The 27,735-nt window shown below is 41.5% G+C and overlaps 1 protein-coding gene across 1 annotated transcript; it reads right to left on the bottom strand.

Moving 5' to 3' along the window:
• Nus1 (NUS1 dehydrodolichyl diphosphate synthase subunit) lies at nt 1-27,508 on the bottom strand. Its single transcript, XM_021175030.3, has 5 exons — nt 26,908-27,508; nt 11,606-11,731; nt 10,714-10,863; nt 6,737-6,836; nt 1-3,584 (listed from the first exon to the last, which is right to left on the bottom strand). Exons 1-5 carry the CDS (start codon nt 27,332-27,334, stop codon nt 3,494-3,496), a joined length of 894 nt encoding a protein of 297 aa, XP_021030689.1. The 5' UTR covers nt 27,335-27,508; the 3' UTR covers nt 1-3,493.
• Nucleotides 27,509-27,735: the final 227 nt, after the last annotated feature.

The following is a 27,735-nucleotide window of genomic DNA, read 5'->3' as shown; positions in this document are numbered from 1 at the left end:
TATAGCTTAAAAGAATATCTTTATTAAGCCTGATATATACACACTTTAAAATAAAATTACAAAAGTTCTGAGAGGATCACCAAAAATGTAACCCTAGAGCTCTTCCTGTTTCCAGAATCCTTTCTTAAATTTTTATTAGTCTGTATCAAAAATGTTAAGCCTTGAACAAATTCTTTTCACATTCTCCTCTGCAGATTTTATTACTTTACAGATAATCTTGGGCACTGCTATCAGTGGCCCTGGGTTTTCGTTCAAGCCATCCTGCAGTCACTCTTGGGAGTCACAATACTGCACAAGAAAGTCACCTACAGACATTTGTGGTAAAGGTATTTCCTATAAAGAGTTAAAATATGATCTTTGGTGTGCCCTAGCTACAGATGAGCACTATGCACATAAAGCTGTCTTACAATGAGGTCTTCAAAAAGGGAACACTACACTGCATAAGATAGCAAAGTTCTTATCTTTCAATTAAAGTAGTTCTTAAAAAGCTACATGCTTTTTTTTTTCTTTTTGAGAATGGTGGGGTTTTTTTGTAAAGATGTATTTATTTTATTTATATGGGTATGCTTGTAGCTGTCTTCAGGCACACCAGAAGAGGGCACCAGATCCCATTACAGATGGCTGTGAGCCACCATGTGGTTGCTGGGAACTGAACTCAGGACCACGCGCTTAACCACTAAGCCATCTCTCCAGCCACCTACACATTTGTTTTTAAGTTAACAGCCCTGTGTTCAGTGAAAAGTCAGCTTGTAATTACTGTGGAACCTGAGAATCCCAGAAAGACAAAGCTAAACCTCACTCTGGTATTAAATAAAATACAAACGTAAGATTGCAAATGTTTAGCAGATAAAAAAAAATGAAAATTTGTTCCAATCAAGAGCATACTATCTAAAAGCAGAATTGCTATCTGGTCATACATTTCTACTTATACTTCAGAACTGTTCAAACTAAATGTAACATTCACATACCACTACAGTCCATGAAAAGAGTATATTCTTTTATTGATTTTTCTTGTTCATACATCTTATTTCAACTTTCAATAATAAAATTCAATAAATTTGATTCCTTAATCATAAAAACTTGCTATACACATTATTTACAAGTTGCCAAAATCTACAAGCATGACATCACAAGGACTTCACTGACTCTAAGCATGGGACCATCACATAGAAGGGAGTAATTAACATACATTCAAATGGAAAATTATAGATATGCACAGTGTATTTGGCACTGTTCATTAATATTGGAACATTTTATTGTCAGAAACAGGCACTCTTAAGCCTTAGTCACAACATACCAGATTTTGCTATTCACATTATAATCAGCATTTCAACTTCAAACAATAACTGTTCAGTTTTAAGGAGCAATCTACAATCAGGCTTTAGAATGAAGTTAATGTCTCCATTTCTTCATATGTCCCATGCCATCTGTTGAGTAGGTATGACTTGGTATCTTTGCCATTGTGGAGCGTGTCAAGGAGAAACAATTTAAAGGGATACACATGAACACCAAGTTTTGGGAGCACAAAGATAGTTTTGATGATATCCAACTTGGGATGATCTTGGCACGAACTGGAGAATGATCAGTGCTTTTTGAAGTGTAGAGATTGCATTAGCAGTTGACCTCATGTGAGAAGATCCTGAAGGCCTACATTTAAATTCAAAATGCTTGACTTTCTTAAGCAATTGTTCCTAAGGCCACAAACAGTCTTGGGTCATAGGCTATGGACTTGTTTTGTTGTATGGAAGGAAGGAAGTATAAAAACTCAACTCTAGGATTTTGGCTCTATTCCAAAGGGTAATTTGACAAACTTCATTATAACAAACCTTGAGTCCTCTTATTTCAATTGATTCCAGTAAATTTAATTCATTAAAGCTGTGCATACCCCAGAAGGTCTAAAAAGGACATTTATAACTATCGTGTTTAGAAAAGATCTTGAATTGCCTTAAATTACATACCACTCTGCCCCTCCCCCACCCCCAGAGGGAATCAAACCAGAGGAACACAGACCATACACAGCACAGGGGTACAGAAATGGGGAGTTCTCTAACAACTGTTAGATACACTGTAGCTTTACACAGAATTTTGGCAATAAATTAAGTCTTTAAAATTTTGTACAAAAAGAAGAAAAAAAAAAAAGGAAGTGCAAAGTAATGTGACTGGACCAAAATTCATTTTAATCATTTTATTTCAAGTATATTTAAAAATCATAAATGGGGTTTGTAATCCAAAGCTGAAACACATCTTCTTCAGAGTCTGACAAGCAATTCCAAACCATACGTTCCAAACCCATTTTCTTTGCTATTTTTTTTCAGATTTCTGAGGCCTAGCTCTATTCTAAATGTACATGACTCTTGTACACCTGCTGATAAAAGTTTCCTGAAAACTGTCCATCAAGTATAAAGAATGGTTTCCATCCAAAGATCAGCAGTGTGAGAAAAAAACATTAGCCACTTATCAAGAATCCACTTGTCAGAAGCAGTGCTGTTCTCTGGAACACAGAAGACCAAGTTCAATTACGCTCACAGACTTTGGTAATACAGGCCTCCATCCTACTCAATCACCATGACGTCGTCACTGAGATTTACTGGGAGAAGAAAATCCCAGGTGCCACTCATGAGGAGCAGGTTACTTCTGAGGACAAGAGCTGCCTTGGTAACTTCTCGAAAATGTTTATTTTTAAATAAAAAGCTAATGGAAACATGTTTTAAATGATTTGGGTACTATCCAGCATCTTCACACGAAGAAGGAAATCAAAATTGTCCTTTAAGAGGTTCCATCTTTAAGATGACTGTTCATTCTCTTTGTTGGTTTTGAGTGCCTAATTCAATATTTAAACATTTTGTATTCTGTACATCAAATATTGTAAGTTGTTTTCATCAAATGATCTCTATAGCCCAGAATAGACAGCAGACTAATCCTCCCAAGTGCCACTGTTTAATGAAGAAATGAAATGGACGGAAATCTGAGGACGTTCCCTTTGCTCGGCAGATAAGCAAACGTGAACCTCTGAATGTCACTCAAAATGAGAATACTTCCCCTTAATAAGTCAATATATTATTCTTAAAAATTAAAGTTTGGTCACTAAAAAAGACTGAACAAAAATTATCCCCACCCACCACAGACAACTAAATCAGTTCTACTCACTCCTCTACTCCCCAGACAAACAGGGAAGCAGCAGGAACTGAAGCCTCTCCATCTGGAATCTCAGTTCCTAAGACACACACTGCTGTTACTTGCTTGAACTCCAGTTTATATACTCCATTCTCCAATGTGCCCCCATTTATAAATTTATTTCCATACACACACACACACACACACACAGACACACACTCATTCGCTCTCAAGTAAGACACTTTTTTGTGTTTGTTGATAAATTATGAGGAATATGAACTAGGTGTGTACAGGGTTTTATAGGTACTTTGTAAACATCAGTGTCACTTGGGTCCTTTTTCTCCAAAAGCCTGAAGTCAAATTATGCAAGCAGGGACCATTACTTTCCCAGTCGCTGTTCACAAGCTGCATACTGCCGAAGGGCGGAGAAGAAGTCCTCATAGCTGATGTTCAGGTGAGAAGGCAGAGAGCTGAGAAGAGAACACAGGGGAAAGATTAGATAACACACTATAATGTGGGGGCAGAGGGGTCCAAAGGGAGCAAGGGCAGAAAAAAGTAAACTGTCACAGAATAGGCCAGTCTTGTCAAATGCGATGCGAGACAGCTCAAGCAAAAATAATCTGCCCTTCTTTTTACAAGAGAAAATTCATATACAATGAGTGAGATTCATTTTGCGTTAACACAAAAACCTATGTTAAAGTTAGAAATCTGTGTATTAACAATGTACCCAAATTCACTGCAAGAACTCTGCATGTTCACAGTAAAACCAGATACTTCGTAACAGCTCATGGCCAGAGCTGTGTGCCACTCCCACACAGTGACACAGTGAGCAACCAGTAAGTGACTATGTAACCTACCCCCACCAACTGCTGCAGGAACACTTATCCTGTGAAGGCAAGCATAGGAAAGGCAGTAGGAACACAGGATGAGAGGGTTCTAGGTACTTTACATGCATGAAATAATTTTCAAAAATCAGTATAAAGAAGCCCTCTATTTTGTACAGCTATAGAATAAGGTTTAGAAACTCAAAACTGTTAGAGCAAAACACATGGGCAGATTACAAAAGCCACATTCAGAGCTCCAGTCACATTACACACACTTACACACACTTACTTACACACACTCACTTACACACACTCATTTACACACACACACCACCCTACTATTAAAAAGAAGTCCTGCCTGACCCCTGACCCTAGATTCTCTTCTGCTACAGCTCTTTAGTATCTTTCCTCCAACTGCCAAGAATCTTGAAAGTGGCCAACTTTCCCTCTAATCTCTCAACATCGAATGAAAATAATGTCTGCCGCCAACCTTGTCTTACTATCTCTATTCAAATGATATTTGATGGCATTGTTCCTTAAATCTTCATGCTTCCCTTAAACCTCCAACATTCCTATGTCTTCCACATTTTAGTAACTGCCTTATCTACCAGTGTCTATTCTGTGCCACTATCCTTGGTGTCCGACGCTGCTGAATGCTTCTTAGCTTCTGATATTATCTGACGTCACCATCTTAGTCTTCTGAACAGCAGACAAATACAGACAAACCTCAGCCAAATACAAGCACTAGGAGAAATGTACAGACTCAGGTACAGTGGGCAACCTGTTATGTGACAGGTGTCTGTCACCTGTGCCATTCAAATCCTCAACTCTTAATTAAAATGCCTATTTAAAAATAACAGTAGCCAGGCATGGTGGCATATGCCTTTAATCCTAGTATGTGGGAGGCAGTCAGATCTCTTGTTGAGTTCAAGGCCAGCCTGGTCTACAATAAAAAGTGTCAAGACTAGAGAGACCCTATCTCAATAGTAATAATAATGATGATGATGATGATGATGATAGTTGTAGTAGTAATAATAACAGATTATCTAACTTTCCCAAGCTACCTTACTGAGCTACATAGCTGAGACTCAAGACCTAACGGTCTTTTCTCCACTTTCCAGCTAACTTCTTGGCACTGATCTGAGAAGTTTCTAAAGACTTGGCAAACCTTGGGGCAAACAGACACAGGCCTCTCAGAAAGATAACCAGGCCTGGAGAGCTGAGCTGTACGCACGGTCTGCTTCCCCTTTGCTCCCTGTGCTGTGACTGTAGCGGCTGGACAGTCGCCCATACTCTGCTGGGTGCTCTCAAGCCTCTTCATTTCACACTGTCTTTAACTCTCAAACCTGCTGTTCTTAAAGGATGCTTAGGAGAGATTCTCTGTTCTGACCAGGTCGACCACTTCTAGGGCACTTCTAGGGTCCTTTCCTTTTTTACCCTTCTTATCCCATCACCAATTTTATGCATGTGTGTGTCCTACTAAGTGTTTCCATTAAACAGTGTACAGCCTTGAGATCATCTGCATCTCCCCTTTGTAATTGAGGATTCACTTTACTCTCAGATTTCCTCTCAAACAACAATTCATCTTAAAACCTTAGGAGTCATTTCCCTTCCTCTCCTAAGTTTTACTACAATTAGTAAAATGCTATGGTATAGTCACATTCAGTAAATAATTCTCAGAGGACAAATGAGTTCTAGTATTTTTCCACTCATAATGTAAAAGCTGAATATATTTAAGTCTACTAAATCTCTTTTATTCTAGCTAGCCATGGTAACACACACCTTTAATCCCAGCACTCGAGGCAGAGATAGGCAGATCTCTTAAGTTTGAAGACAGTCTATGCTACATAGAGAAACCCTGTCTGGGAAGGGGGGTTGGGGGAACCTCTCTCTTTTATTCAAAAAGAGGGGTCAACAAATAACAGTGTGTCTTTGTTTGCTTACTTGTTTTGCTTATTAGACCAGGTTTGAGGCTTGTCCAGAACTCAGTTATGTAGGTCAGGCTAGCTTTGACCTGTTCCTCCTGTCTCAGCCTCCTGAGTATAGGAATTACAGGCATGTTCAACTTAACAGTATATTTTTATAAGTGATAGTCATATTTGTTCATGAGCAGTCTGTGATTTAGCTGCACTTGCTGAGTCAGGCAAATTTAATGGTTAAGCAGAAGACACACGACCTGAAAAGAGTAAGATGTTCATTTTCTGGCTATTTTAGAAGTCTGCAAACCCTGTTCTACATGAGTAACCTCATTCCCTTCACTGTCCTCGTCCCAAAATCGCATGTAGAGCCCCTTCAACCATCTTCTCACTTTGCTTTCTGCAATCCAGCTCTAGCCATGATGGCCAAATAAACCTTCCAAAATCACCTTCCAGTACTACCTATGCTTCAAGCTATTTCCACTCCCAGTCTACTCGTTATTGTGCTATCAAAACTATCTTCATTCCGTTCACACTATTGCTCCAACAGAGGAATTTCCCCGCATCCCTACACACCACAGTCTTTCTGTTGCTTCTCTTCCCACTCACTGTTACTATGATACAAAATTGCTCATGCCTTTTTCCCACTTTTTCTGTAGAACAACAACTCCAGCACTCAGACAGTATTCACTCATGATCACCTAAGATTACTAATGTCAATGCCAAACATCTGCACAATCACATACTTTACTCTCTGATTCATCTACAGGCCTTTATTTTGCCACTCACACTTAAGTACCTGAGTTAAAGGGGCTGGTATTAGCATTAGATCTAGTACAGCTGGGATCAGAGAACAAAGCCAACATACTTTTAGTTACTTACACGATCTCAGTCAATCTGATTTGCCAGGGAAGAAAGCCTAATGTGCTATCCACAGGACCAAACTTCAACACTAAGTCAGGATCAGGGAAACCATGTGAACCTTGGGAATAAAGACACACATAAAATTACCATGTACCATTTAACACAAACATTCAAAGGCTTCTTAGATTTCCTTGCCTGTTCTCTTCAGAAGCCTCATCTGAATATCTCCACCCCCACCCCCTCCAAACAAGTACTATATTCACTGCAAATGTGCAAACTGTCAAAAGTCCGTCCAACTACACTGATTACCTTATGAAGTAGCTCAATTCTCACCCTCCAAAGCCCCTTTTATCTTAGCATCTTGAGAAAAACATTGCTTTCAGGACATAACTGCTTATATTGGCCCCAGAACTAAGAAACTTTAAAAAGGAAAAGTTTATCAAGAATTAACCATCTCCGGGCTGGACGAGTGGCTCCGTGATTAAGAGCCTATAGTGCTATTTGAGAGGACCAGACTTCAGTTCCCAGCACCCACAACTGCAGCTCTCGGGGACCTGACACCCTCTTCTGGATTCTCAGGGTATCTACACTCTTGTGCTTAAAAGCCTAAATAAATAAATAAAATCTTTTTTAAAAAGAGAGAGAGACCTCAGAAGGCAGAGCCAAGTAAATCTGTGAGTTTGAGACCAGCATGGTATAAATAGTGAAACCATATCTCAAAAAAAACAAGATAAAAAGCACAACAAAAATACAACAAAGAAAAAAGAAAAAAAAATCTATCTCCTTTCACTCCATGCCCATATCTTAGCTACAAAACCTAAAAGATCAATTCTTAGCTACATCTTATAAATTGTCTTCAGTGTTCCACTGACCTAAAACAGCCTTAAAAGAAATGAGGGGCCGGACAACAGTGATATAAAAAAACACCTGAAATCTCGTGTCTTACTTTTACAAAAGCCTTAGCCTATAAATCCTATAAAAGAAGAAAACACAAAAAGAAAGAATTGAGACTTTGGGTTAGGCAAAGAGCTCTTATATAAGAAAACAAATGTATATATGATATCTGCACAATAAAAAATTGAGCTCATAAAAATTAAACACATTAAAGAAATCACTTTTAACAATGAGAAAGTAAGCCAAGGAGATACTTGTAAACCCTGTATTTTATCGCTACTTTTTTACAAGTGTATGCTGACTATCAAAGGGTATCATCCTAAAACTCAACCCTAAGAGCAAAGGTGCTCGCTGCCACGCCTGTCGGCCTCAGATTGACACAAGGATGCATATGGTGGGAAAAAAAGAAATAACCACAAGTGTGTCCTCTCATCTGTAAGTATGTGCAACACACACACATACTAAAAACTAGCATGTAATAAAAATAGGCAAAATATTTAAGCACATACTTTACCAAAAAAAATTAGAGATGGCAAGTGAGCACATAAAAGATAATCAACATCACTGACAAGGAGGAAAATTCAACACTATCACATACAGAGCCGCCTACCTTGCTCACAAGGATATGAAACAGATGAAACACTCATTCACCACATGATACAACTCCACTATTAGGTATCTACCTTCGAGAAAAGAAAGCATGCCCACACAAAAACATGCATGCAAGTGGTCACAGCAATATTTAGTATCAAAAAACCAACAAAATGTCTATCAACTGGTGAATGGATAAAATGAGCTATATCCACAGAACAGAATACACTCAATGAAAGACTCTAGAGTAATGAACTTCTAATACACTGAACACAGACAAACCTCAGAAATATTATGCTTGTTGGGTATCATATCACATGCCTTTAATCCCAGCACTCAGGGAGGGAAAGGCAGGTGGATCTCTATAAGTTTGAGGTCAACCTGTTCTAAATAGTGAGTTTTAGACCAGTCCTGGCATTATAGTGAGACTTCCTTTAAAAAGAAAAAATTACATATATGCTTAATATTAGGCAGAATATGAAAATCTACATACTATATACAATTTCTAATAAGTACAAAATTTAGTCAAAAGGCAAACCAAAGGTCTTCCTCTGTTTGTTTGGGGTGGAGAGGCGCCTAAGGGAAGTATGAACACAGTCATAAAGGACTATCAGTTAACTAAGTTTACAAGATTGTAAGATCAAGAGTTATCAGGGCATCTGTTGTGAGAGTGTGTCTCCTAGTAATCTGAGAAGCTACACCCATAAACTGTTTCCAATATAACTGCCTAAACCTGAGCCAACAGGGGCAACAGCATCAGTCATACTAAGGTGCACAGGACAAAAGCCCACAAGGCCTTGACCCTACACAGAGAACTACAAGCAACCAAGAATGCTAAGAGGAGAAAGAGCACACCAACTGGTCATCCTATACCAAATGGTCAGTCCCAACACCATACATACAGTCTGTAACATTATACAGACTGAGCAGGTAATAGTTAGGGGAAGGTAAGACGTGTGGGGAGAGAGGGAGGGGACAACAATTGATGCAGAAAAAAATAAATAAATTTAAAAGAAAATGTGGAGGGGTAATATGAGAGGATTTGGAGAAAAAAGAGGGAGAATACTAATGTCAAAAAATAAATAAAAGAAAGCTGAGTGGTAGCAGCTCACACCTTTTAATCCCAACACTAGGGAGACAGGGGGAAGCAGATCTCCCCCTAGAGTTTGAGACCAGCCTGGTCTATAGAGGGAGTTCCAGGATAGCCAGAGCTAAGCAGAGAAACCCTGCCTAGAAAGTAAGTATGTATATATGTATATATGTATGTATGCATCTATCTATCTATCTGTGTGTATGTATGAGACATATATATAAAATATATATGATAGAAATAATTTCTAAAAATCTGTATACATTTTTATTATAAATTAACAAGGCCTGAAGCTCCTAGGCTCTGTACTCCGTACTTCCCTATGGGCTATCCGACAGCCATCTGTGGGCCCCCTCAAGCTACCATTTATGACGTATTTATAGATTCCTCTCTGATTAAGCTTCAAACTGTGCAAGAAATGGTCACTATCTCAGTAACTGAGGAAATCCTTCTACACTAGTCTGCTGCTCGCTGAGCTCGCTGAGCCCACAGTTAACCAATGCCAGAGAGCAAGAGGTCAACAGTCCACAGAAGTGGTTAGCAAGTGAGGGCGAAGAGCTAAGTAAATAACTGAGACAGAAAATGCATGGTTAATAAATAAGGAATGTGGGACTCTATGTGAATGGATGAAAAATCAATGTCTTGGGATCACAAGCCATCAATGGACATGAATTTTTAGAAAGATTCTCTCTCTTTTTTTAAACCATTAAAGATAATGCTAGGAAGAAGGACCACTGAGTTAAGGCAAGAGGTTCCTAAAAGGACCCCAGCGAGAAACAGCATAGCAAAGACTATCATAAGCAGTATGGGGTGACGTGGGGGTGCGTGGACATACTTCTGTATGAGCATTTACATGGGATGCTGTATTTTAGCAGAGTATGACATACATAGTGGTTTGTCTGCATATTGTGAATGAATGCACAAAGGAAAGCTGAACAGGCTGCATTGGGGAGATTGCCTCACAATAAACTGCTTAAGCTAACGAGGGAGAAGCAGTGGAAGAGGACCAAAAAGAGCCACAGCCCACTGAAATCCCAATTTCCAAGAATACTCATTTTCTAAAAAGTCCTCAAAAACCCTTCCCTTGAGCCATCTACCCAGCCTGGGAGCAATTCCAGAAAGCTACTGTCTGACCGCTGCCCAAATGCCCACACACATACTCAAATTAAAATAACTGAGTAAATCTTTCCTTTTATGAAATCTTCCTGTTATGTAGAAAATTAAGCTCCGTATCTTCAAATCATTCTCTTATGTGGGTCACTAAATGTCAGCACTCTAAGAGGTATAGCAATAAAAGCCTCCCGACGCCCCACCCCAAGACAGAGTCTCACTATGTAGCCCCTGGCTAGCCCTGAAAAGAACTGAAATACACTTTCATCAGTATGTTTGGGAGACAAAAGGGGAAACGGTTCGGACTTACTAAGTAAGCTGTCTAGCAGATCTACATCCAGATCTGTGGGCTTCCTCTGCTGCTGGGCTACTAACTGGCAAAAATCCTGGGCAGCTCTCACAATATCCGCTTTTCCATCTTCTGGGGACAGCACCTTCACTGCCGAAGGGCAATTTAAAACTAGAGAAAAGAACGGACAAGATAAAATTTATAACACTCTTCCATATTTATTTCAAAATCAGGTTTATGACATAAGATCAAAATAAAGACACAATCGTGAAGACAAAGAGCCGCTCAAGTTCTCAAGTGGGTATCTTAATACACCTGCTTTCCCCCTAAACGGAGCCCCACACCCCAGGTTTATAAGAAATGGAGTCTATTTTTTATAAATACCTTTTCCAAATCCTAAACATAGCTTTGTATAGTGAGTAAACCCTCTATAAATGAGACTATTTACAATTTTGTTTATCTAAAAATGCCACCTACACTCAGAGTCAATTTAGTAGTAACACAAAACTACAGACTAAAGAAACTATGTTTCCGTAAAGTATGTATGCACTATCCATATGCCTTTCTGACTCTGGAAGCTGATTTATAAATGTGAGGACTCTAGCTAACTGATAACAATGCAAAAGTACTACTTATAAACATTCTTTCAAACTGCCCTATAGGATATCCTGGTTTGCACAATTTATACACTCACTAACTCGCTAATACAATTACACATCCCTGGGCTTCTCTACTCAGGAACCATAAAATCTGCTTGGTTAAATAAAGTCTTTAACGTAGATTCATTTATATAATGCCAATTGTCATTTTTATCATTTTCTGATCATTATCTCCTAGCAAGATAACTTACTGATAATAAAGAATAACAAAGCAAGATAAAACACACTGAGTGTCCCACTGTCCACGCACTTACCTTGATCGTCTTTGTCATTACTATTTGCAAACTCTGCTGAGTATTTGGAACAATCTTGACCCAAAAGTTCCTGTTGCTGTTTTAAAATTTCATCCATCAATCTGGAATTATTTCTCTTGAAAATACCTTAAAAACAAAATTATGAACAAATCAGCCACAGCCAGGTTAGTGATGCTCTTCAATGACTAACGGACTCCTGCTGTGGGTACAACATTGCACCCAAAGCTACATTTCAAGTAAAGCAAAAATGGCAAATCTCAAACTGGAATCTAGAAGGAAACGTGACAGCAGAGCTGTCTTTACCGAAGTCTGGCTTAATTCTCAGTCAGAAAAAGGGCCAGCAGGCTGGAGAGATGGCTCAGTAAATAAAAGCACTGACTGTTCTTCCAGAGGTCCAGAGTTCAATTCCCAGCAACCACATGATGGCTCACAATCATCTGTTAAGGGAATCCAATGCCCTCTTCTGGTGTGTCTGGAAACAGTTACAGTGTACTCATATACATAAAATAAATAAAACTATCTTTAAAGAAATAGGGCCAGGGCTACCTAGCTACTTACTGGGAAGCAAGTGAACAGCTGAGTAGGAAAGACTAAGGCCTATGAACACATTAAGAGGGCCCTCACCTGAAATCTTTATTTACTTCGTAAGAAAATAAAACCCAGTGTCCAGAAGGAGCTGGACTTTGCTCCTGATTCCCAGTCTAACATCTTTTCTTTGCAGATTTATTATACACATTAAATGCTACTGCCTCATTTGTTTTTTAATAAAAGTAGCATAAATTATGCACAAAGACAAAATAAGAGCAAAATTTTAAAAATTTAAGTTCAAGTACAGAAGTAGAAAAGGAAAATGTGATCTTCCAAACATGCACAGAAGCTAATATTTGTTACCACTACATCCCTTAAAAAGAAAACAAAACTATGCATACATTTAATGATCTAACTTTGTAAAGAAAGGAAAAACAGGTGGGGAAAATGATGGGGCAGGCAAGGAAGGGAAAGAGGGGAGAGAATCAGCTGTATGCAAATGTTAAGCTGGGCTCAGCCATGCAACAGCAGTGTGGTGGTCTGAATGGAAGTGGCCCCTACAGGATCCCAAGGAGTGGCATTATTTGAGATGTGTGGCCTTCTGGGAGAAGTGTGTCAGCAGGGGTTGGCTTTGAGTTTTCAGAAGCTCAAGCCAGGCTCTGGATGTATTCTCTCCCCCTGCTACCTGCTGATCCAGATGCAGAACTCTCAGCTCCTCTCCAGCACCATGTGTGCCCGAATGCTGCCAGGCTACCCACCGTGACCATGAAGAACTAAACCTCTGAAACCTGATTGAGGCCCAATTAAATGTTTTCCTCTATAAGAGATACTAGGGCACCTCTTCATGGCACGAGAAAACTAAGACAAGGAGTAATAAAAAGCAATGTCTTCCAATGAAAGGAGGCTTATTAGAAGCAGCAAGACATGGGGCCCACAAGGTGTCTCAGCAGGAGGGCAAAAGTGATTGCTGTGTGTTCAAGTTCAAAGTCCATATGGTGGAAAAACACAGCTCCCATACATGTCTTTTGACCTCCACGCACATGCTCTGGTACAAATTCTTAAAGCAAGATTTGAGCTGAACTGAATCTAGGAAATTAAAAAGCTCTATATAGAGAGGGCATTTGATAGGGCAAATGCTTAGGATAAAGGAATCTGAAATGTACAACACAGGTAACACAAAGGTAAAAAGATATGTACAAGAAAAGGAGTGAGGGAGGCGCCGAGTTTTATTTCATACTACTTGCCAGCAGGTATCAAACAGTTTACAAGCAACATACAGATAGGCAGCAGACTACTACAGGACTCCTCCAATAATTCAGCTATGCCAAGGACAACTATAAGCAACCTGTGTATAGAGAATATGACATAAGAGGAAAATGTAGACCATCTCACGGCTTTTATATTAGGTAGTGGAAAATCACATTTCTTACAAAGTATTTATTTGGGCAGGAATGCCAGTCTGCCACGGGGCCCAAGTGCATGTGAATGTCAGAAGACAACTTTAAAGGAGCTGGTTGTATCTTTCTACCAAAAGGTAGGCCGGGCCTAGCATGCCTCAGCGGTGGGAGGGCTTATTGTTCTTGCAGACCCAAGCTCGGTTCCCAGTGCCCACACCAGGAAGCTCAACCACCTGGACGGTAGCTCCAGTGGAGCCTATGTCTTCTTCTGGACGCTATGGCTGCCTGCAGTCACACCTGCACATTCTCGCACACACATACACAAAATTAAAAGCATTTTTTTCTTTTACTTTTTCTCTTACTCGGGCATTTACTTTGACAGACACTGTAAATTAGGAGTGAACATAAGAGCTGAGAGTGGTAGAGCACGCACGCTATAATCCTAGAATTCGAAAGGTGGAGGCAGGAGGACCAAGAACTCCAGGTCAGTTTTCCTACAAAGTAAGTTCAGAACTAGAATGGGCAATGTAAGGGGACAATACCACACCCACACCCAAAAAGTGGTTGTTTTGGAAAACCCATAACCAAGCAAGTTTGAGTTAAAGAAATACATATACACAATAGTTTCAGAGGAAAGTGGTTAACATCAGAAACTATGTGCAGCAATGTTCAAAACAGGCATACTTGTGCAAAGATAGTTCCAGATGCTGTTCATTTCAAGTCAAAACCCCACATGTATAATATAAAAATGTCTGTGCCATGCCAAAGGGCAGATATAGACATGTAAGTATTACAAGTCTCAATTATCTACTAGAATGCAGTCCAGGCCAGTTGGGCCACAGAATGAGAAACTGTCTCAAAAACAAAACAAACAAAAAATTAGACAACAATTTAGATTTTAAAAACTTTAATTTAAAAAAAAATGTAAAAATCTCAGTAACATTCCAGCCAGGACATATCAAACTTATTTTAAAAGCTGGCTGAATGGGTCTGAGGGTTTGTTGCATAGGCATGAGGACCTGCTCAAATCCTTCAACTTGCTTAAAACTAGGAATGGTTGCGTGTATGCCTGTAACCCTTCTTAGGCACGCATACAGAACTGCTGGCTTTCTGGCCACCAGCCTAGCTGCAGGTCCAGTCAGATGCCCTGCTTCGAGGGATAATAAAGCCAGATACCTTCTCTGGCCTCTACAGTGCACATGGCCACATGCACACAGCACACTTGCACTCACGTGCACTTGTCTTGCTTCTGCATATCAAGATCACAGTATTCCCCCTTTTACCAATTCTTTAAGACCTACGTATTAGTCCTCACTCATTCCGCAGCTTTTCTTTGGCTTCCAGATTAAAAATGGGACGCCACAACAATTCCTGCTCTCTTTAAGGCATCCCAGAGCCTCCTGCATTCCCAGGAAGCACTCTACTGGCACGGGCTAAGGTCTGCCCAGAACTCAAGTCTCTTGCCTCTGCCTCCCACAGTGCTGGAATCCCAGGTACCAAAGGTGTACTTAGTCACCAAAGTGGGCCCTAGGTCTTCCAATCTTCACTCTTCCCTCCTCCACTTCCCTGAAGCACTGACATCAGCATCTGTTTCCTTCTCACATTCTCCATTGATGGCAGGCCATCCTCCTCTTCTTTTTCATTGAATCTTTGTCCTAACTCCCCAAAGGGAGAGAACTCCTCAGCCCTCTCTCACTGCCCATGTGCTTCTCCTTGAGTCTTCAGAGATCTTTAAATCCACAAGGGGTCAGGACAAGGGTAAGATAAGTATGTCAAAATTTAGGGTGCATATTTAAAGGTATGCTAAGAAGCCTAATAAGAAAATAATGCAGCATCTCTATAAAATTAATGTAAAGACATCCATGTTGAACAAGATATTTAAATTTTAAGTAAGAAGTTACTGTTTTGTTCCCAATATGTCCAGTTCATCACAACACTCACTTCTAGCTTGAAGTTCTGTAAATATGTAAATGAGAGCAGAGTGAAGACATGGCAGTATATCATAAATGGCTGGCACTCAAAACAATCGGGGCAAGCTGGGGATGGCACAGTAGCTTACACCTGTAAGCCCAACACCTAGGAAACTAAACAATCAAGATACTGTGGATCTATGGCTAGCCGAGGCTACATCCAAAATTTCAGGGCATCCTGGGATACATACAGCTTGAGGCTGAGACCTCATCTCAAAAGGGGAAGGGGGCTGTAAAAGTTATATTCATTTAGGGTTAAGGCATGGAGGGAAAAGGCACAGTGAGAACTGTAAGCGGGTGAGGTGAGTGGGCAAGCTTCTGGTTCTGTTTCTAAAGGCAGCATGACCTGCCCAGCCACCCAGGCACCTTCTTCACTCTGTAGCATTACCACCTTCAGGCCACTTCTATGCTAAGCTCTCTGGCTACTCTACAGCAATGACTTCTACACCCTCATTCCTTCAGTCCACTGCCACTATACAATCCAGTCGCTGCAGCCCTCTTCACGCCCTCCCAGCATGCTTCACTAGGCTACCAATTACTCCGCTTTGGGTACACCTTCTATCCTGGCACATTCCAGCTGTCATCTTCAATGACTCCCAAAGTGCAATAAACCACACAGCATAAACACTGCTGTCTGTGCTTCTGCAGTAAATGGGTAAAAAGTACACAATTAGGAAACAAGGCAACCTATTTCCTTGTGGCTCTATACTCAGCAAAACAAGGACTGCCTTATGCTCCTCACACAGATGTAATCGCCCCAACCCCTATCCTTTTTGTGTCCTTCCCTGGCCTACCCTGTAGAATTCTCCCAATTCTTTTCGGGGCAGCTGATGTGTCACTCCCCTCCAGAGACCCCCGACCCCCACCCCACAGTGTCCCACTCTTCCCCCAACACACATGGATTTTGCTCAAATTCCTTAATAAACTTAACACTGGACTTTTAAGTAGAACTAACTTATCCAACCACCACCACCATTGAAATACTCTTACCTGTGCATTTCTAGCTTACAAATCTCTTTCCCCAAGTCACTTTCCATATAAAAGAAATTCAATGTTTATTTAACAAATAATCCATGTCCACCAAAACATAAAAGGACAGAAGACTGAACGGGAACCTTGGTTTCCAGGAACTTTTCACAGTACAAGCAGACACTTACTTCCCTCATGCAGAATTTATAAGAAAAGAATGATAGAGTCAGACAGTTACTTATATCTCTATATAGCCTGGCAGAGAGTTAGAGAGAACCTTGCTATACGCTGAGCGGGGCAGACAAACGGTTAAAATATAACCTATAGTTTCTGTCTGAGGCTTATGTGCATCAGATTATGAGGAAAATGATTCCTAATGACACACAGCTTGACCATGATAACTGATCATACTCTATGTATGGCATTTACTTCATCCATGAAGTATGTAGGTATTGCTAGTGTGCACTTCTCTGTAACAATCTACACACCCGTCACATGATACACAAGAAAGGCCACAAGCAGAAGGCTGGCTCTGACTGACAGATTTTTGAAGTGATAGCATAAGGTATGTGAAAGGTTTTTTCTCATTTCATAACCGGTCCTATTTGCCTTCTACAACCCAAGCTGCTGACTGAATCAAGAATGGAATGAAAAAAGTGAGCACACATATCCATCAGAAAAGCCAATTTTGTGAAAACAGAATACAGTATTGCATTTTAACCACTTATTTTTTAAGACAAAGCTGGTGGTGCATGTGCCAGGGAGAATTCAAGTCCAGCCTAAGTTACAAAGTAAAACCAATAAAATAGAAAAATTATCTTACCCTTGAACCATGAGGGAACTGAGAGTCAGGGCAGTGAAACAATTGTCCTTAAGTGTTAAAGGATTTGATCTGAAATCTAGGTCTAAATTACTACTCATTCAGTATTTATCACTCGTGTGTGTGTGTGTGTGTGTGTGTGTGTGCCATGCTTATACAAGTCAGAGGAGAACGTCGTGAAGAGGCTTCTCCACTCTGACGTGGACTCTGGAGATGCACCTCAGGGTGTCAGGTGTGGCAGCAATCAGTTCAGCTGCTGAGCAGTATGGAAAGCCCACAGTACTAACTTGAAGAACCTACATCTATAGCACGTGGTGGTTTGAATGAGACTGTTCCCCACGAGCTCGGATATTTGAACAGCTGGTCCTCAGTTGGTGTGTTGTCTGGGAAGGCTTCAGAAGTGTGGTCTTGCAGAAGGAAGTATGTCACAGTGTTCCACAGGATAGTTTTTCTTTAGCTTTTTAAAAAAGGCTTTGAGAAGGTTCACAGGGCACACAAGCATTCTTGCAGTAAGTTTTTTAATGACATAGGAATTTCTGTTTTGTTGCTATAACTATCTTACAAAGGCTTGATTTCCCAAAGGAAAGTAATCATAAATAGAAAAGGTTTATGAAAGGGTCATCTTTGAAAACACACTTGCATGCACACAGGGCACACTCCAATTTCCAAGAAAGGAAAAAAATTATGCTAGGAAACCTGCATCTCAGAAAAACAAAAAACAACAACAACAAAAAAAACAGGCAATTTTTTAATGTTTCTTGATAAACATGAGCTATATGTATTGCGAGCCAAACATGTGTTTCTTTTTATAGTCTAAGAAATGTTTTTAACTGTGGTACTAAAAACTAAGTGCAAAGTTTAGACAACAAGAGAATATTCCCTGACCTTGCACAGTAGCACACTAGAATGCCCCTGCCCTAACGCACAATAACACAGCTGTTCTGGCTGTTCTGCTTCTGGACCTGCCCCTGGTGCATGTCTACACACAGCACTCCAGGAATCAGTGGCAGTGCAGTGTGTCTGCTGTCACTGATACAACACGTATCCTTCCTTGTTCCACTCTCCTAGATATCTCAATACTGGTACTCTACCAAGTACCAGTGGTACTTCTGGTCAAGTGGTTGATTCTGGTCAAGTCTCAATATAGAAAAGCTGGTGTTTCTGGAACTGGATACTGTAGTTCAGTGATAGAGCCCTTGCTTCGCATGCTTTAATGCCCTGGGTTTAAATCCCAGGCACTGCCCATTAGCCAACCAAGAAACCAGAACGTCCTTAGCTGCGGGTGACTACACAGAGAGCTCTGCTGTGTACTCTCTCAGCAGTCAAAGGTCATCCTTTTAAGGAAAGGAGAGCACCTCTGTGAGCGTTTACAGGAAAGTGGAATGAAGAGTCCCAGTTGACTTAATTATCACTTAGACACATCCAAGAGTCACCTGCAAAGTCTCAACTGAGGGATCACCCAGATCGGAGTGACCTGTGGTCACGTCTGTGGAGACTATATTGACTGTTAACAGACATAGGAAGGCCCAGGACACTGTGGGTGGCATCATTCCCTAAGCAGTGGTCCTGGGCCTAAGAAAGTAGCTATGCATGAACCTGTGATAGAACCAGTAAGCACTGTTCTTGGTTTCAGATTGAGTTTCTGCTCTGACTTCCCCCAGTGATGGACTGCAAATTGTTGTACCCAAAATAAACCTTTTCCTACCCTTTTGGTCACAGTTCTTTATTACAACAACAGAGATAAAACTGGAACTGGGATATTACGTGAGACCGGAGACATTAGTCCTGGTAGTGAATATAGTATTCTAAGTACAACAGGAATCTACTAGAGGGTTTAACTCAAGAGTTGGCTTGGTAGAGTATTCACAGGTCCTGGATTTAATTCCCAATCCATGCCGTCCCAGAAAATTACTTTGCTGATAGGTGAAGAATGGATACTAAGAGAGTTCAGGGGGCTAGTGTAGTAACACAAGTGAAAGATAATGTTGCTGAAATCTGAGTGGGACAGATGACACCAATACAAGGGGGACACTTCAGACATATATACATACATAAGGCTACAAAGGGTCGATGACAAGCGACAACTTCCACAGACGGTAACAAGATACTCAGCTGAGTTTTCAACATGAACAACTTAATGAAAGTGACTCCTACTTTCCAGCATGGAGGAAAATATGAAAGGGCAGATTTGAGGGGATTTTCAGAAGTACTGTTTTAGACATGTAATATTAGAGATACAGAGTCTCTAGTAATGAGACAACGGGGCTAGAGGTACAAACGGCATGCCAACACACAGTTATACTTGAAACCACAGGAGAGACACCTGAGACAGTACCAAACTGCCCATACCCACTCAGCAAGCTGTTCATGGCCAAGATGAGCAGAAAGACAAGGACTCACATACATCTCACGTTTAGAAGAGAAACAAAAGAGAAGCCAGGCATGAGACTTAATGGGTGTAGATGTGAATCAAGACATCCAAGCAAACATGGTGCTACAGAAACCAGAATACCTACATAAAATAAGTCTGCAAGTCTACATATAAAATTACAAACTCATCTCAGATTCCTTACTGGAGTCTTTTAAAACCTCTGCTCAGGCCTGGCGGCAGCAACAACATTAAAACTATGTTGGAGAAAGCGGTGGTGCATGCTTTTAATCTCCGGATTAAACTCAGTACTAACTCAGGAGGCAGAGGCAGGCAGACCTCTGTTTGAGGCAAGACTAGTCTACAAAGTGAGCTCTAAGATAGCCAGGGCTACACACAGAGGAAAAAGTATCTGCTCTGAAAGGTAAATCACATTCTGGGATGGAATAGAGCTCTCACCATTCAGCCCACCCTCATGCCCAAGCAAGTGCATACTAGCCAAGCAGTAAGACATAGATAGCATGACCTTTCCAAATTAAGGTAAACCAAGAAACAAGAAGTTTAAACAAGTATTCTTTCAACAAATCTTGCCTGTACTTCTTAAAGGTTCTTCAAATTTCATGTGAAATGTATAATCAATCTAATAAAATGACTTTTAAAATACACATTTAACATACCTTTTGATATTACAATTTTTACAATTGTTCCTTTTATAGAAGCAGACCTTTTAAGAAACAGCTAGCAAGAAGGATTTATAGGACAAAGAAAATAAAAATAACCTGAAACAGTTTCCTAGTTATTAAGCTCCTCTAAACTATACAATAAAAGCAGTATTTCCTAATATACAATGCCTCGAGTCCTAAGTAAATTACCTGTTGGTTGCCTTCACTTAACCTCTGTTACACACAACCATTACACTACTGGAGGGGGATCTTTGGAGAAGAAAACATATACTTAATACTACAATTATTTTAAATGAAAACTATATTAAAATTTTACATGGCTACCACAATCATAACCATAAATCCTTCTAAGCCACTGAACTATTTTATTTTATTTTAATGGAGAGCCTCATTTCATCTCACAGATCAACAATTATGCTAGAATGTTAACATACTACAGCAAAGAAACAAATGTGTGCTGGTGGCTTCGTGTAATGGCTTTAAGTATCTCAAACACAGAAGTATGTAAGTTGAAGAAGACACTCAGGCTTTTATTTTAGGTGTCTGTCTGTTTCATCAACAAACAGAAACAAGCACAGAGCTTCACAAATGAGGCAGGCACAGCCCTCCCCTCCCCCTGCCCCTCACTGCACCCCTAGCAGCACCTCCAGCTAAAGCTGCAGGCTCTGAAACAAGAATATCTTCCCAACTCTGCTTCTCTGACACACGGATCAGCAGAGAGCAAAAGCGCTATAAGGTTGAGCTGCGGTGAGTAAACAGGTATCCTAGAGCTGGGGCAATGTTTACATCAATGAGAGAAGAGAAGGAACATAATCTGCCTTAAAATGCCCTTTATGAAAAGTTCCTATCACCTGGAAGTCAGTACCATGATACCATGGCCTGAAGATGATGCAACATGTCAGTCCATAAAGGGACTATTGTCTGTTCTCTAAATGAGGAAAATCAACATAAGCTGTAAGAACAAAAGCTTTAAAAAAAAAAAAAAAAAAAAAAAAAAAAAAAAACCTGGTTCAAATTCTAAACCTGTTTCCTTAGGAGATATGTCTCTTGGCTTTCTGATTCTTTCTTAAGCTGGAAATCTTTTAGATTTACTACATTTTTGCATAGCACTTAGCACACAGAGAGAACGAGCAAAGAGGATGGCGAGATGGGTTCTTCTTGTCTTTGAGCCTGGAGACCTGAGCCACACATGGTGGAAGAGGGCCAACTCCTACAAGTTGTTCTCTGACCTCCATGAGTGTGCTGGGATACACACACCTCAGAACCAGAACCAAAGAACTAAGTGGCTTTTTTTTTTAAAGAATTTAACAAAAAATAATGGTTTCTATTAAAATTTAATACACGGGGCTAACGAGAAAGCTCAGTCGTTAAAATCATGGACAGCTCTAGCAGGGGATTCAAGTTCACTTCCCATATCCTATACAGCTAGCTGCCTTCGGGGTATCTACTGCCCTCTTCTGGCCTCCTCTTGTGGCCTCCACTTCCAGCCTCTGAGAATACCAGCACTTAAGGAGCACACACACAAATTAGAAATAAATCTTTGTTTAAAAGGCTTAATGCATAGATCTAGTACTAGTTTGACAGAAGAGTACTAAGAACAGAATTATTCCTTACATCACAAGAACAAAGCAGGAGAGAACCCTTCAGAGATGAAGCAGGACAGGGATGAAATAACCTGAAGAGCCCACCAAGGAGCCGGGCTTGGCTGCACAGTCTAAGACCATGATAGGATTTTGATAAAGAACTCTTTGCCAGAAAAAGGAGATGGTAAAATAAAATTCGAAGTTCTAGGAAGGAGTGAGCTATACAAAGGTGAGCTTTGGGGACAGAGGTTCCCTTCCACTAGTTTCTACATATAGGAATACAAACACTCAGGTACACTGTCCAGTATACCAAATACAATCCTGGATGTATTTGGGCTTTCAATACCTCCAACATCTCTCTAATTCAACACAAGGAGAATAATCACACTAAGAGTTATATCTCCTGCTAGTGTCTACGTCACAGGTCAAACTAGAACAGACTAACTTACTTTCCTGGAGGACTCTCGGGAAACAAGAGCTGCAACTCAGTTCCTTTTGCTTGTCAAAGAATGTGTCCAGCCCAACCACAGCAGGCATTTAACCCCAGGCACACCCTGGAAGAAGCCCGAAGGAGAAGCAGCGAGGACATCTGCGGAGCTTCTGATGGATGCACATCAAGTGCAGACACAGGAGGAACACTCACGTATCTTAGAGGTGCGCAAGGTTCTCAGGAGATCCAGGAACACAGTAAGGCAGAGGTAAGACACTAGCATGAGGTGAAGGTAGACTCACAAGGATCAGAGACAGTCATTTCCAAAACAGAAGGTGAATACTCCAGAAAGACGTGGAAGCAAATAGCCTAAATGTACAGATACAGAGGTGGGGGAGAAATCGGTTGTGAAGGCTGAGGTGGCACTGGGCAGTCCCTTTAGGGCTAGTGAGAAATAACTACCCAAAATCTATTGCACAGCACAGATTTACAAATAAAGAGATAAAGGCAGAAAGAACAACTCTCATAATACAGAAAATAATACCTTGCTGACTCGTTTCTATTTATAATAAGTAACGCTACCCCCAAATTGTCCTCATATGTGAATAAGAATGTAAAAGCTGAAATGAGGTGTGTGCATGTGCCTGTGCATGTGTGTGAGCACGTGCGTATGTTGGGTCTCGGTACCATATCCACTAAACTGCATCTCCATCTCTAACTCATGATTACTCTTACATAAGGCAAGTGGCAGAGTACCTTTTGTTCTACGTTCAGGTCAAACTCCAGAGTGCAGAAGTACCACATAAGTAGCTTGATAAAAATAGCAATGCCTGGGTTAGAATACCTTAATTCAGCTGATCAGTACATGTGATGAGTCAGTGGTTCCATGAACATTCAAGGACTCTTTCTCAAACTCCCCTAAACAAACCTACTGTAATCGTAGTACCAACCCAACTGGGCAATAAGGGGTGCCTATTCCGACTATTTGGAGCACTGTGTACTTCAAGTGAACACAAAAAAGCAGAAGAGCCCCAAGGCTGTATCATCAAATACATTTAAGAAACACTTTTTTTAAACACAATTCCTATCATAATCATTTTCTAATCATAATCATGCAGACAAAATAGTCAATTCTCCTTATAAGAACTGTGAGCTCAAAATTTCCTGACCAATCTTCTAAGGAAACTTTAAGTTTCAATGAATAAATACAGCAGAAGTTAGCATAATCAAAAAAGTTGGCAAGTATAATGAAAAAGTACATAGACTTAACTGAGTCGCTCAAGGCTACGGTGGCAAAGGCCCAGAGTTCAATCCCCAGAGTGACCACTAAAACATAAGAAACTCCAGGTGAAGAACTCACTTCAGAATAAATAAACAAACAGATAAATAAAAACCAGATTTGGATACATGCCTATAATCCCAGCAGCAGAGAAGCTGAGGCAAGAGAACCTTAAGTTGAAGGCCAGCCTACCAAGACAAAAGCAAACAAACTTGGTCATCAGTTCACAGGAAGAGACAAATGAAAGTAAATGTCAATGGGTATTTTAGTGTAAGAATTAAAAGCAACCTATAGTCCATCATACTCAGAATGAATGGTATTTAAATACAGATTTGAGGTTGAAGAGATGTAGGCTAGGGGGAAATTAAATCATAGGCTTGTCTCCACAGTGGCTGCTATCAACTCCCCTCAGCTCTATCTTGAGGCATAAGCCATTTTCCCCCTGTGAAGTAAAATCTACTGCCTTCATTCCAGACAGACAGTGTGACTGCTTGCTTAAACTAGGTCCTAAGGCCTTGCAGATTTGGTCTGATTCTCGTAACCTTCGATCTGGAGGCAAGTAGATCATTTTGAAGCCTCTATTCTATAAGAAAGCCTACAGTAGCCTTATGAAGACAGGTGACCATCTCTTCCACTCCAGCCACTATGAACCAGGCATAAAATGGATGACACATGGCAACCTTTATGTCCCTGCCAACTGACTGACTGCAATCTATGTATGTAAGTGACTGCAAGGAAAATTGCCCAATTGTACTGAGTCAACATGTAATTATTTTAAAACACTGAACTTTGGGATGGATTTCTACAAAACAACATATGAGCAAAACAGCTGTCTGGGCATTCATCTTACCTTGTTTTCCAACATTCTGTGACAGAAGCCTACCTGTTATACTCACTGTTCCCAATGCCCAAGTCAACACGCTTATTTAAGGAAAATCTAATGGGAAAGCCACCAAAGAGGTGGTGTTTCCAATTCACATATAGGGAGGGACAAAGGAGTGTTTGAGCTCCAAATCCTATGTACCTTTAGTAGTTCCAATGCAAAGGTCACTTTCCCTTCTTCCTAGAGCCACCGGGGGACAACAGCACTTCAAGGGAATTTCCCCATTTCTCTCCCTGGTCTTTCATACTCATTTGTCACGACTTACATATCAGTCTGCATTGATGTATAGTAGCTATCCCTCCTTGAAAGTTTTCTCACTTATGTACATGTCAATACACAAAAACTCTTCTAAATATCTATAGCAAAACAATCTTAAATAGAGGCATACTAGAGGAAACAGAATAACGTTTAAACACCTTTATCTATTCCAAGGTCTTTGTACTTTCAAACCTGAGCTTTTCCTTCCGGCTATCACCTCCTCTCCCCTCCCCTATCTTTTCCCCATTGTGCATCTAAAACTATAAATTGTCCAGCACATTTATACTAGATGTATTCGTTATGTTCTGTTCTCATTGACTCCTGCATGCTTTCTCATGCTTAGAAAGCTATGGTATTTCATATACACCCAACTTGGGCTTGCTGAAAGAAAGAACCAGTCAAAAGCCAGGATATGTAAAGATCTCTTATTCGAACTATGAAATTATACCCTTTAAAACAAAGTGCTTCTATAGAAGTACACAGAAGCCTTGAAGTCTATTCAGTTAAAAAAAGAAAAATGCTCCTTAAATCCCCATTTAGTTCTAGGTCAAAACTTGGTTTAAGTTGACTTCTTTTCCTTGCTAACAATTTTCCCTCTAAGAGCATATGACACAGGACTTGAATCACACCAGAAATTGAGTAACAGGAACTGCAGGAACAAGGAAGTGTGGCTGTATTGTGAACTCCTGCTTGGAAGCAGTCTTGTCAAACAGCTCAGCTCTAGCTTTCCTTCCTACTGGATGTACGTCAATCCACGTTACTTAATCCTTTGATTTCCTTTTTTATTGTCTTATTACATCCCACACTACTGACTGCACTGGGTCAGGCAAGGGCCATGTCACCTCCTACGCTTCTACTGGTTTCATGAGTCCTTTGGGAAACTCTGTATTGTCAAGTCTCTGAATATATTGCACTTTACCCTATAGGGCAAATTATCACTTCAGATGGCAGACTCCTGGGGAGTCATCCTCCTTGCTCACTGTAAAAAAGAGAATAAAGTACTCAGAGGTTACTATTACCCCAACCAATCCCCAAACTTACATACATAGCTGATAAAGATTTAAAGGCAAAACTCAAAACTGTGTCTCCGGAGCATGCAGGCAGTTTACCTCATTTTTCTTTCCGGCATACCAATCCTCCTGACTCACCCTTCTCAGCCCATCTCTAGCTTTAAGGAAACACCAAGGCACTTAGACTTGACGGAAACGCAAGGCTGACATTTAGAGCCTCCTCTTTATCTCTCTCCTAGTCTTCAATCCCCTACTCACATTTCATCTCCTCTACCCCAACTCTCAAGCTCCTCCTTTCAGAATCTCCTTTCTAGTAGAAACGTCACTCCCCAAATGTCATCCATCACCTATGTGAGTGTGTCCCTTTCTCCCCTCCAGCCTGAGACGAAGGCAAAATTCCAAGAAATATATTTGCCTTTATAACTAACGCTTTAGGCTTGTCATGCAGTAAGTGTTGAGTTCTGTCCTTAACAAAACCGTGGTGAAATCCACTGCCTTGATTACTTGAAGGAACACAAGTGTTATCGAGTACTGTACTGGCTTCTAAGGTGAAATGGTAACACGTGATTTCAGGCCTTGTTCCAGGCCTATCAAAACTCTCACATACTTTTCAGAAACCCCATTCAAATGCCACCTAACTCCAAGAGAGCTCATTTGGAAATCCTACAATGCAGCTCATGTAGAAAGCCGCCACCGCTTGGTCGCCCTTAAGATGAGTTCATTGAACCCCCCCTTAAAGAGACACTTTGAAGAGCACACAGACTGGTTATCTCCCGGTTACTTTTATGACCTTGGGCAAATCAGTTAATGTTCTGAACGTCAGCTCCCTCTTTCGTGAAACAAAGCCAGAGAAAACCACCTCCCTTAACGGACTACATTAAATATCTCTTAAATGTTACAAACACTAACCAAATCTAAAGACTTTATCAATGTTCAATAAGACTGATCTCCCTTCCTCGAAAGCACCGGCACCGTGATTTTTCCCTTAAGGGCCAAGGGCTACCGAAACTCGCAGGGCCTGGAGAGGGCGGCGGCCTCGCAGGACGACCGGGAACAAACTAGCTAGAAACGTAATCCTCAGACTCGGAAGTGCCTCGGTCACCCCACCTCCCACCCGGCCTCACCTTGGTGGTCGTAGACGCTAATGTAGGAGATCCCCACGGCCATACACCACACCACGAGGCTGGCGATGTCGGAGAAGCTGGGCTCCTGCACTTCCTCCGTGACCACCAGGCCCATGTGCACCGGCAGCTTCTGCAGGGACCGGACGTCCGCGCGCCAGCGCAGCCGAGGATGGGTGGCGGCCGGTCCCGGTCCCGGTCCCGGTCCCCCGTGCGGGTGCCGGTGATGACGCCGGTTCCTGCCGCCGGCCCGGGGCTTGCGGAGCGTGAAGACGAGCGGCGCTAGGACCGCGGCGGAGGCGGCGCGACAGCAGCGCCGCCAGATCCAGTTCCAGGTGCCGAAGCGAACGCGGAGCCAGGAGGTGAGCGTGAGGTGCAGGCAGAGCAGCGCGTGCAGCACCCGCCACACCAGCTCGTACAGCCCCGTCATACTCCTGTGGCGCTCGGGCACGGTCACCTCCCTCCGGCCCACACCCGCGGCGCGACAGGGTCTTATCCGCCCCAGCGGCCGGCGCGGGCCATCGCTCCGCGTCCCCCCACCCCCCGCGCCCGAGCCCCTCGCCACTGCCAACACCTCACCTAGCCCCCGCCGCCATCTTCCTCCGCCCTCGGCAGCCCCGCCCCCGTTAGTACATGGAGAGTTCTGATTGGCTGCCGGGGAACTCCGACGCGACGGGGAGTCGTGGCTGGAGCCGCCACGGCAAGGCTAAAGAGAGCGTACGCTTGAGAATGAGGCTGGCTCCGGGCCGCTGGCGCCCCCTGGGGATGAGGAGGGCGACCCGCCAACGCCTCTAGCCTTTCTCCTACGGAATGATTGGGCTGTTCCTCAGA

The sequence above is a fragment of the Mus caroli genome, unplaced genomic scaffold (genome assembly GCF_978045245.1).
Source record: "Mus caroli unplaced genomic scaffold, Mus_caroli_1 scaffold_9, whole genome shotgun sequence".
In the NCBI taxonomy this organism is placed as follows: Eukaryota; Metazoa; Chordata; class Mammalia; order Rodentia; family Muridae; genus Mus; species Mus caroli.
This window is presented reverse-complemented; position numbering and strand designations above follow the sequence as displayed.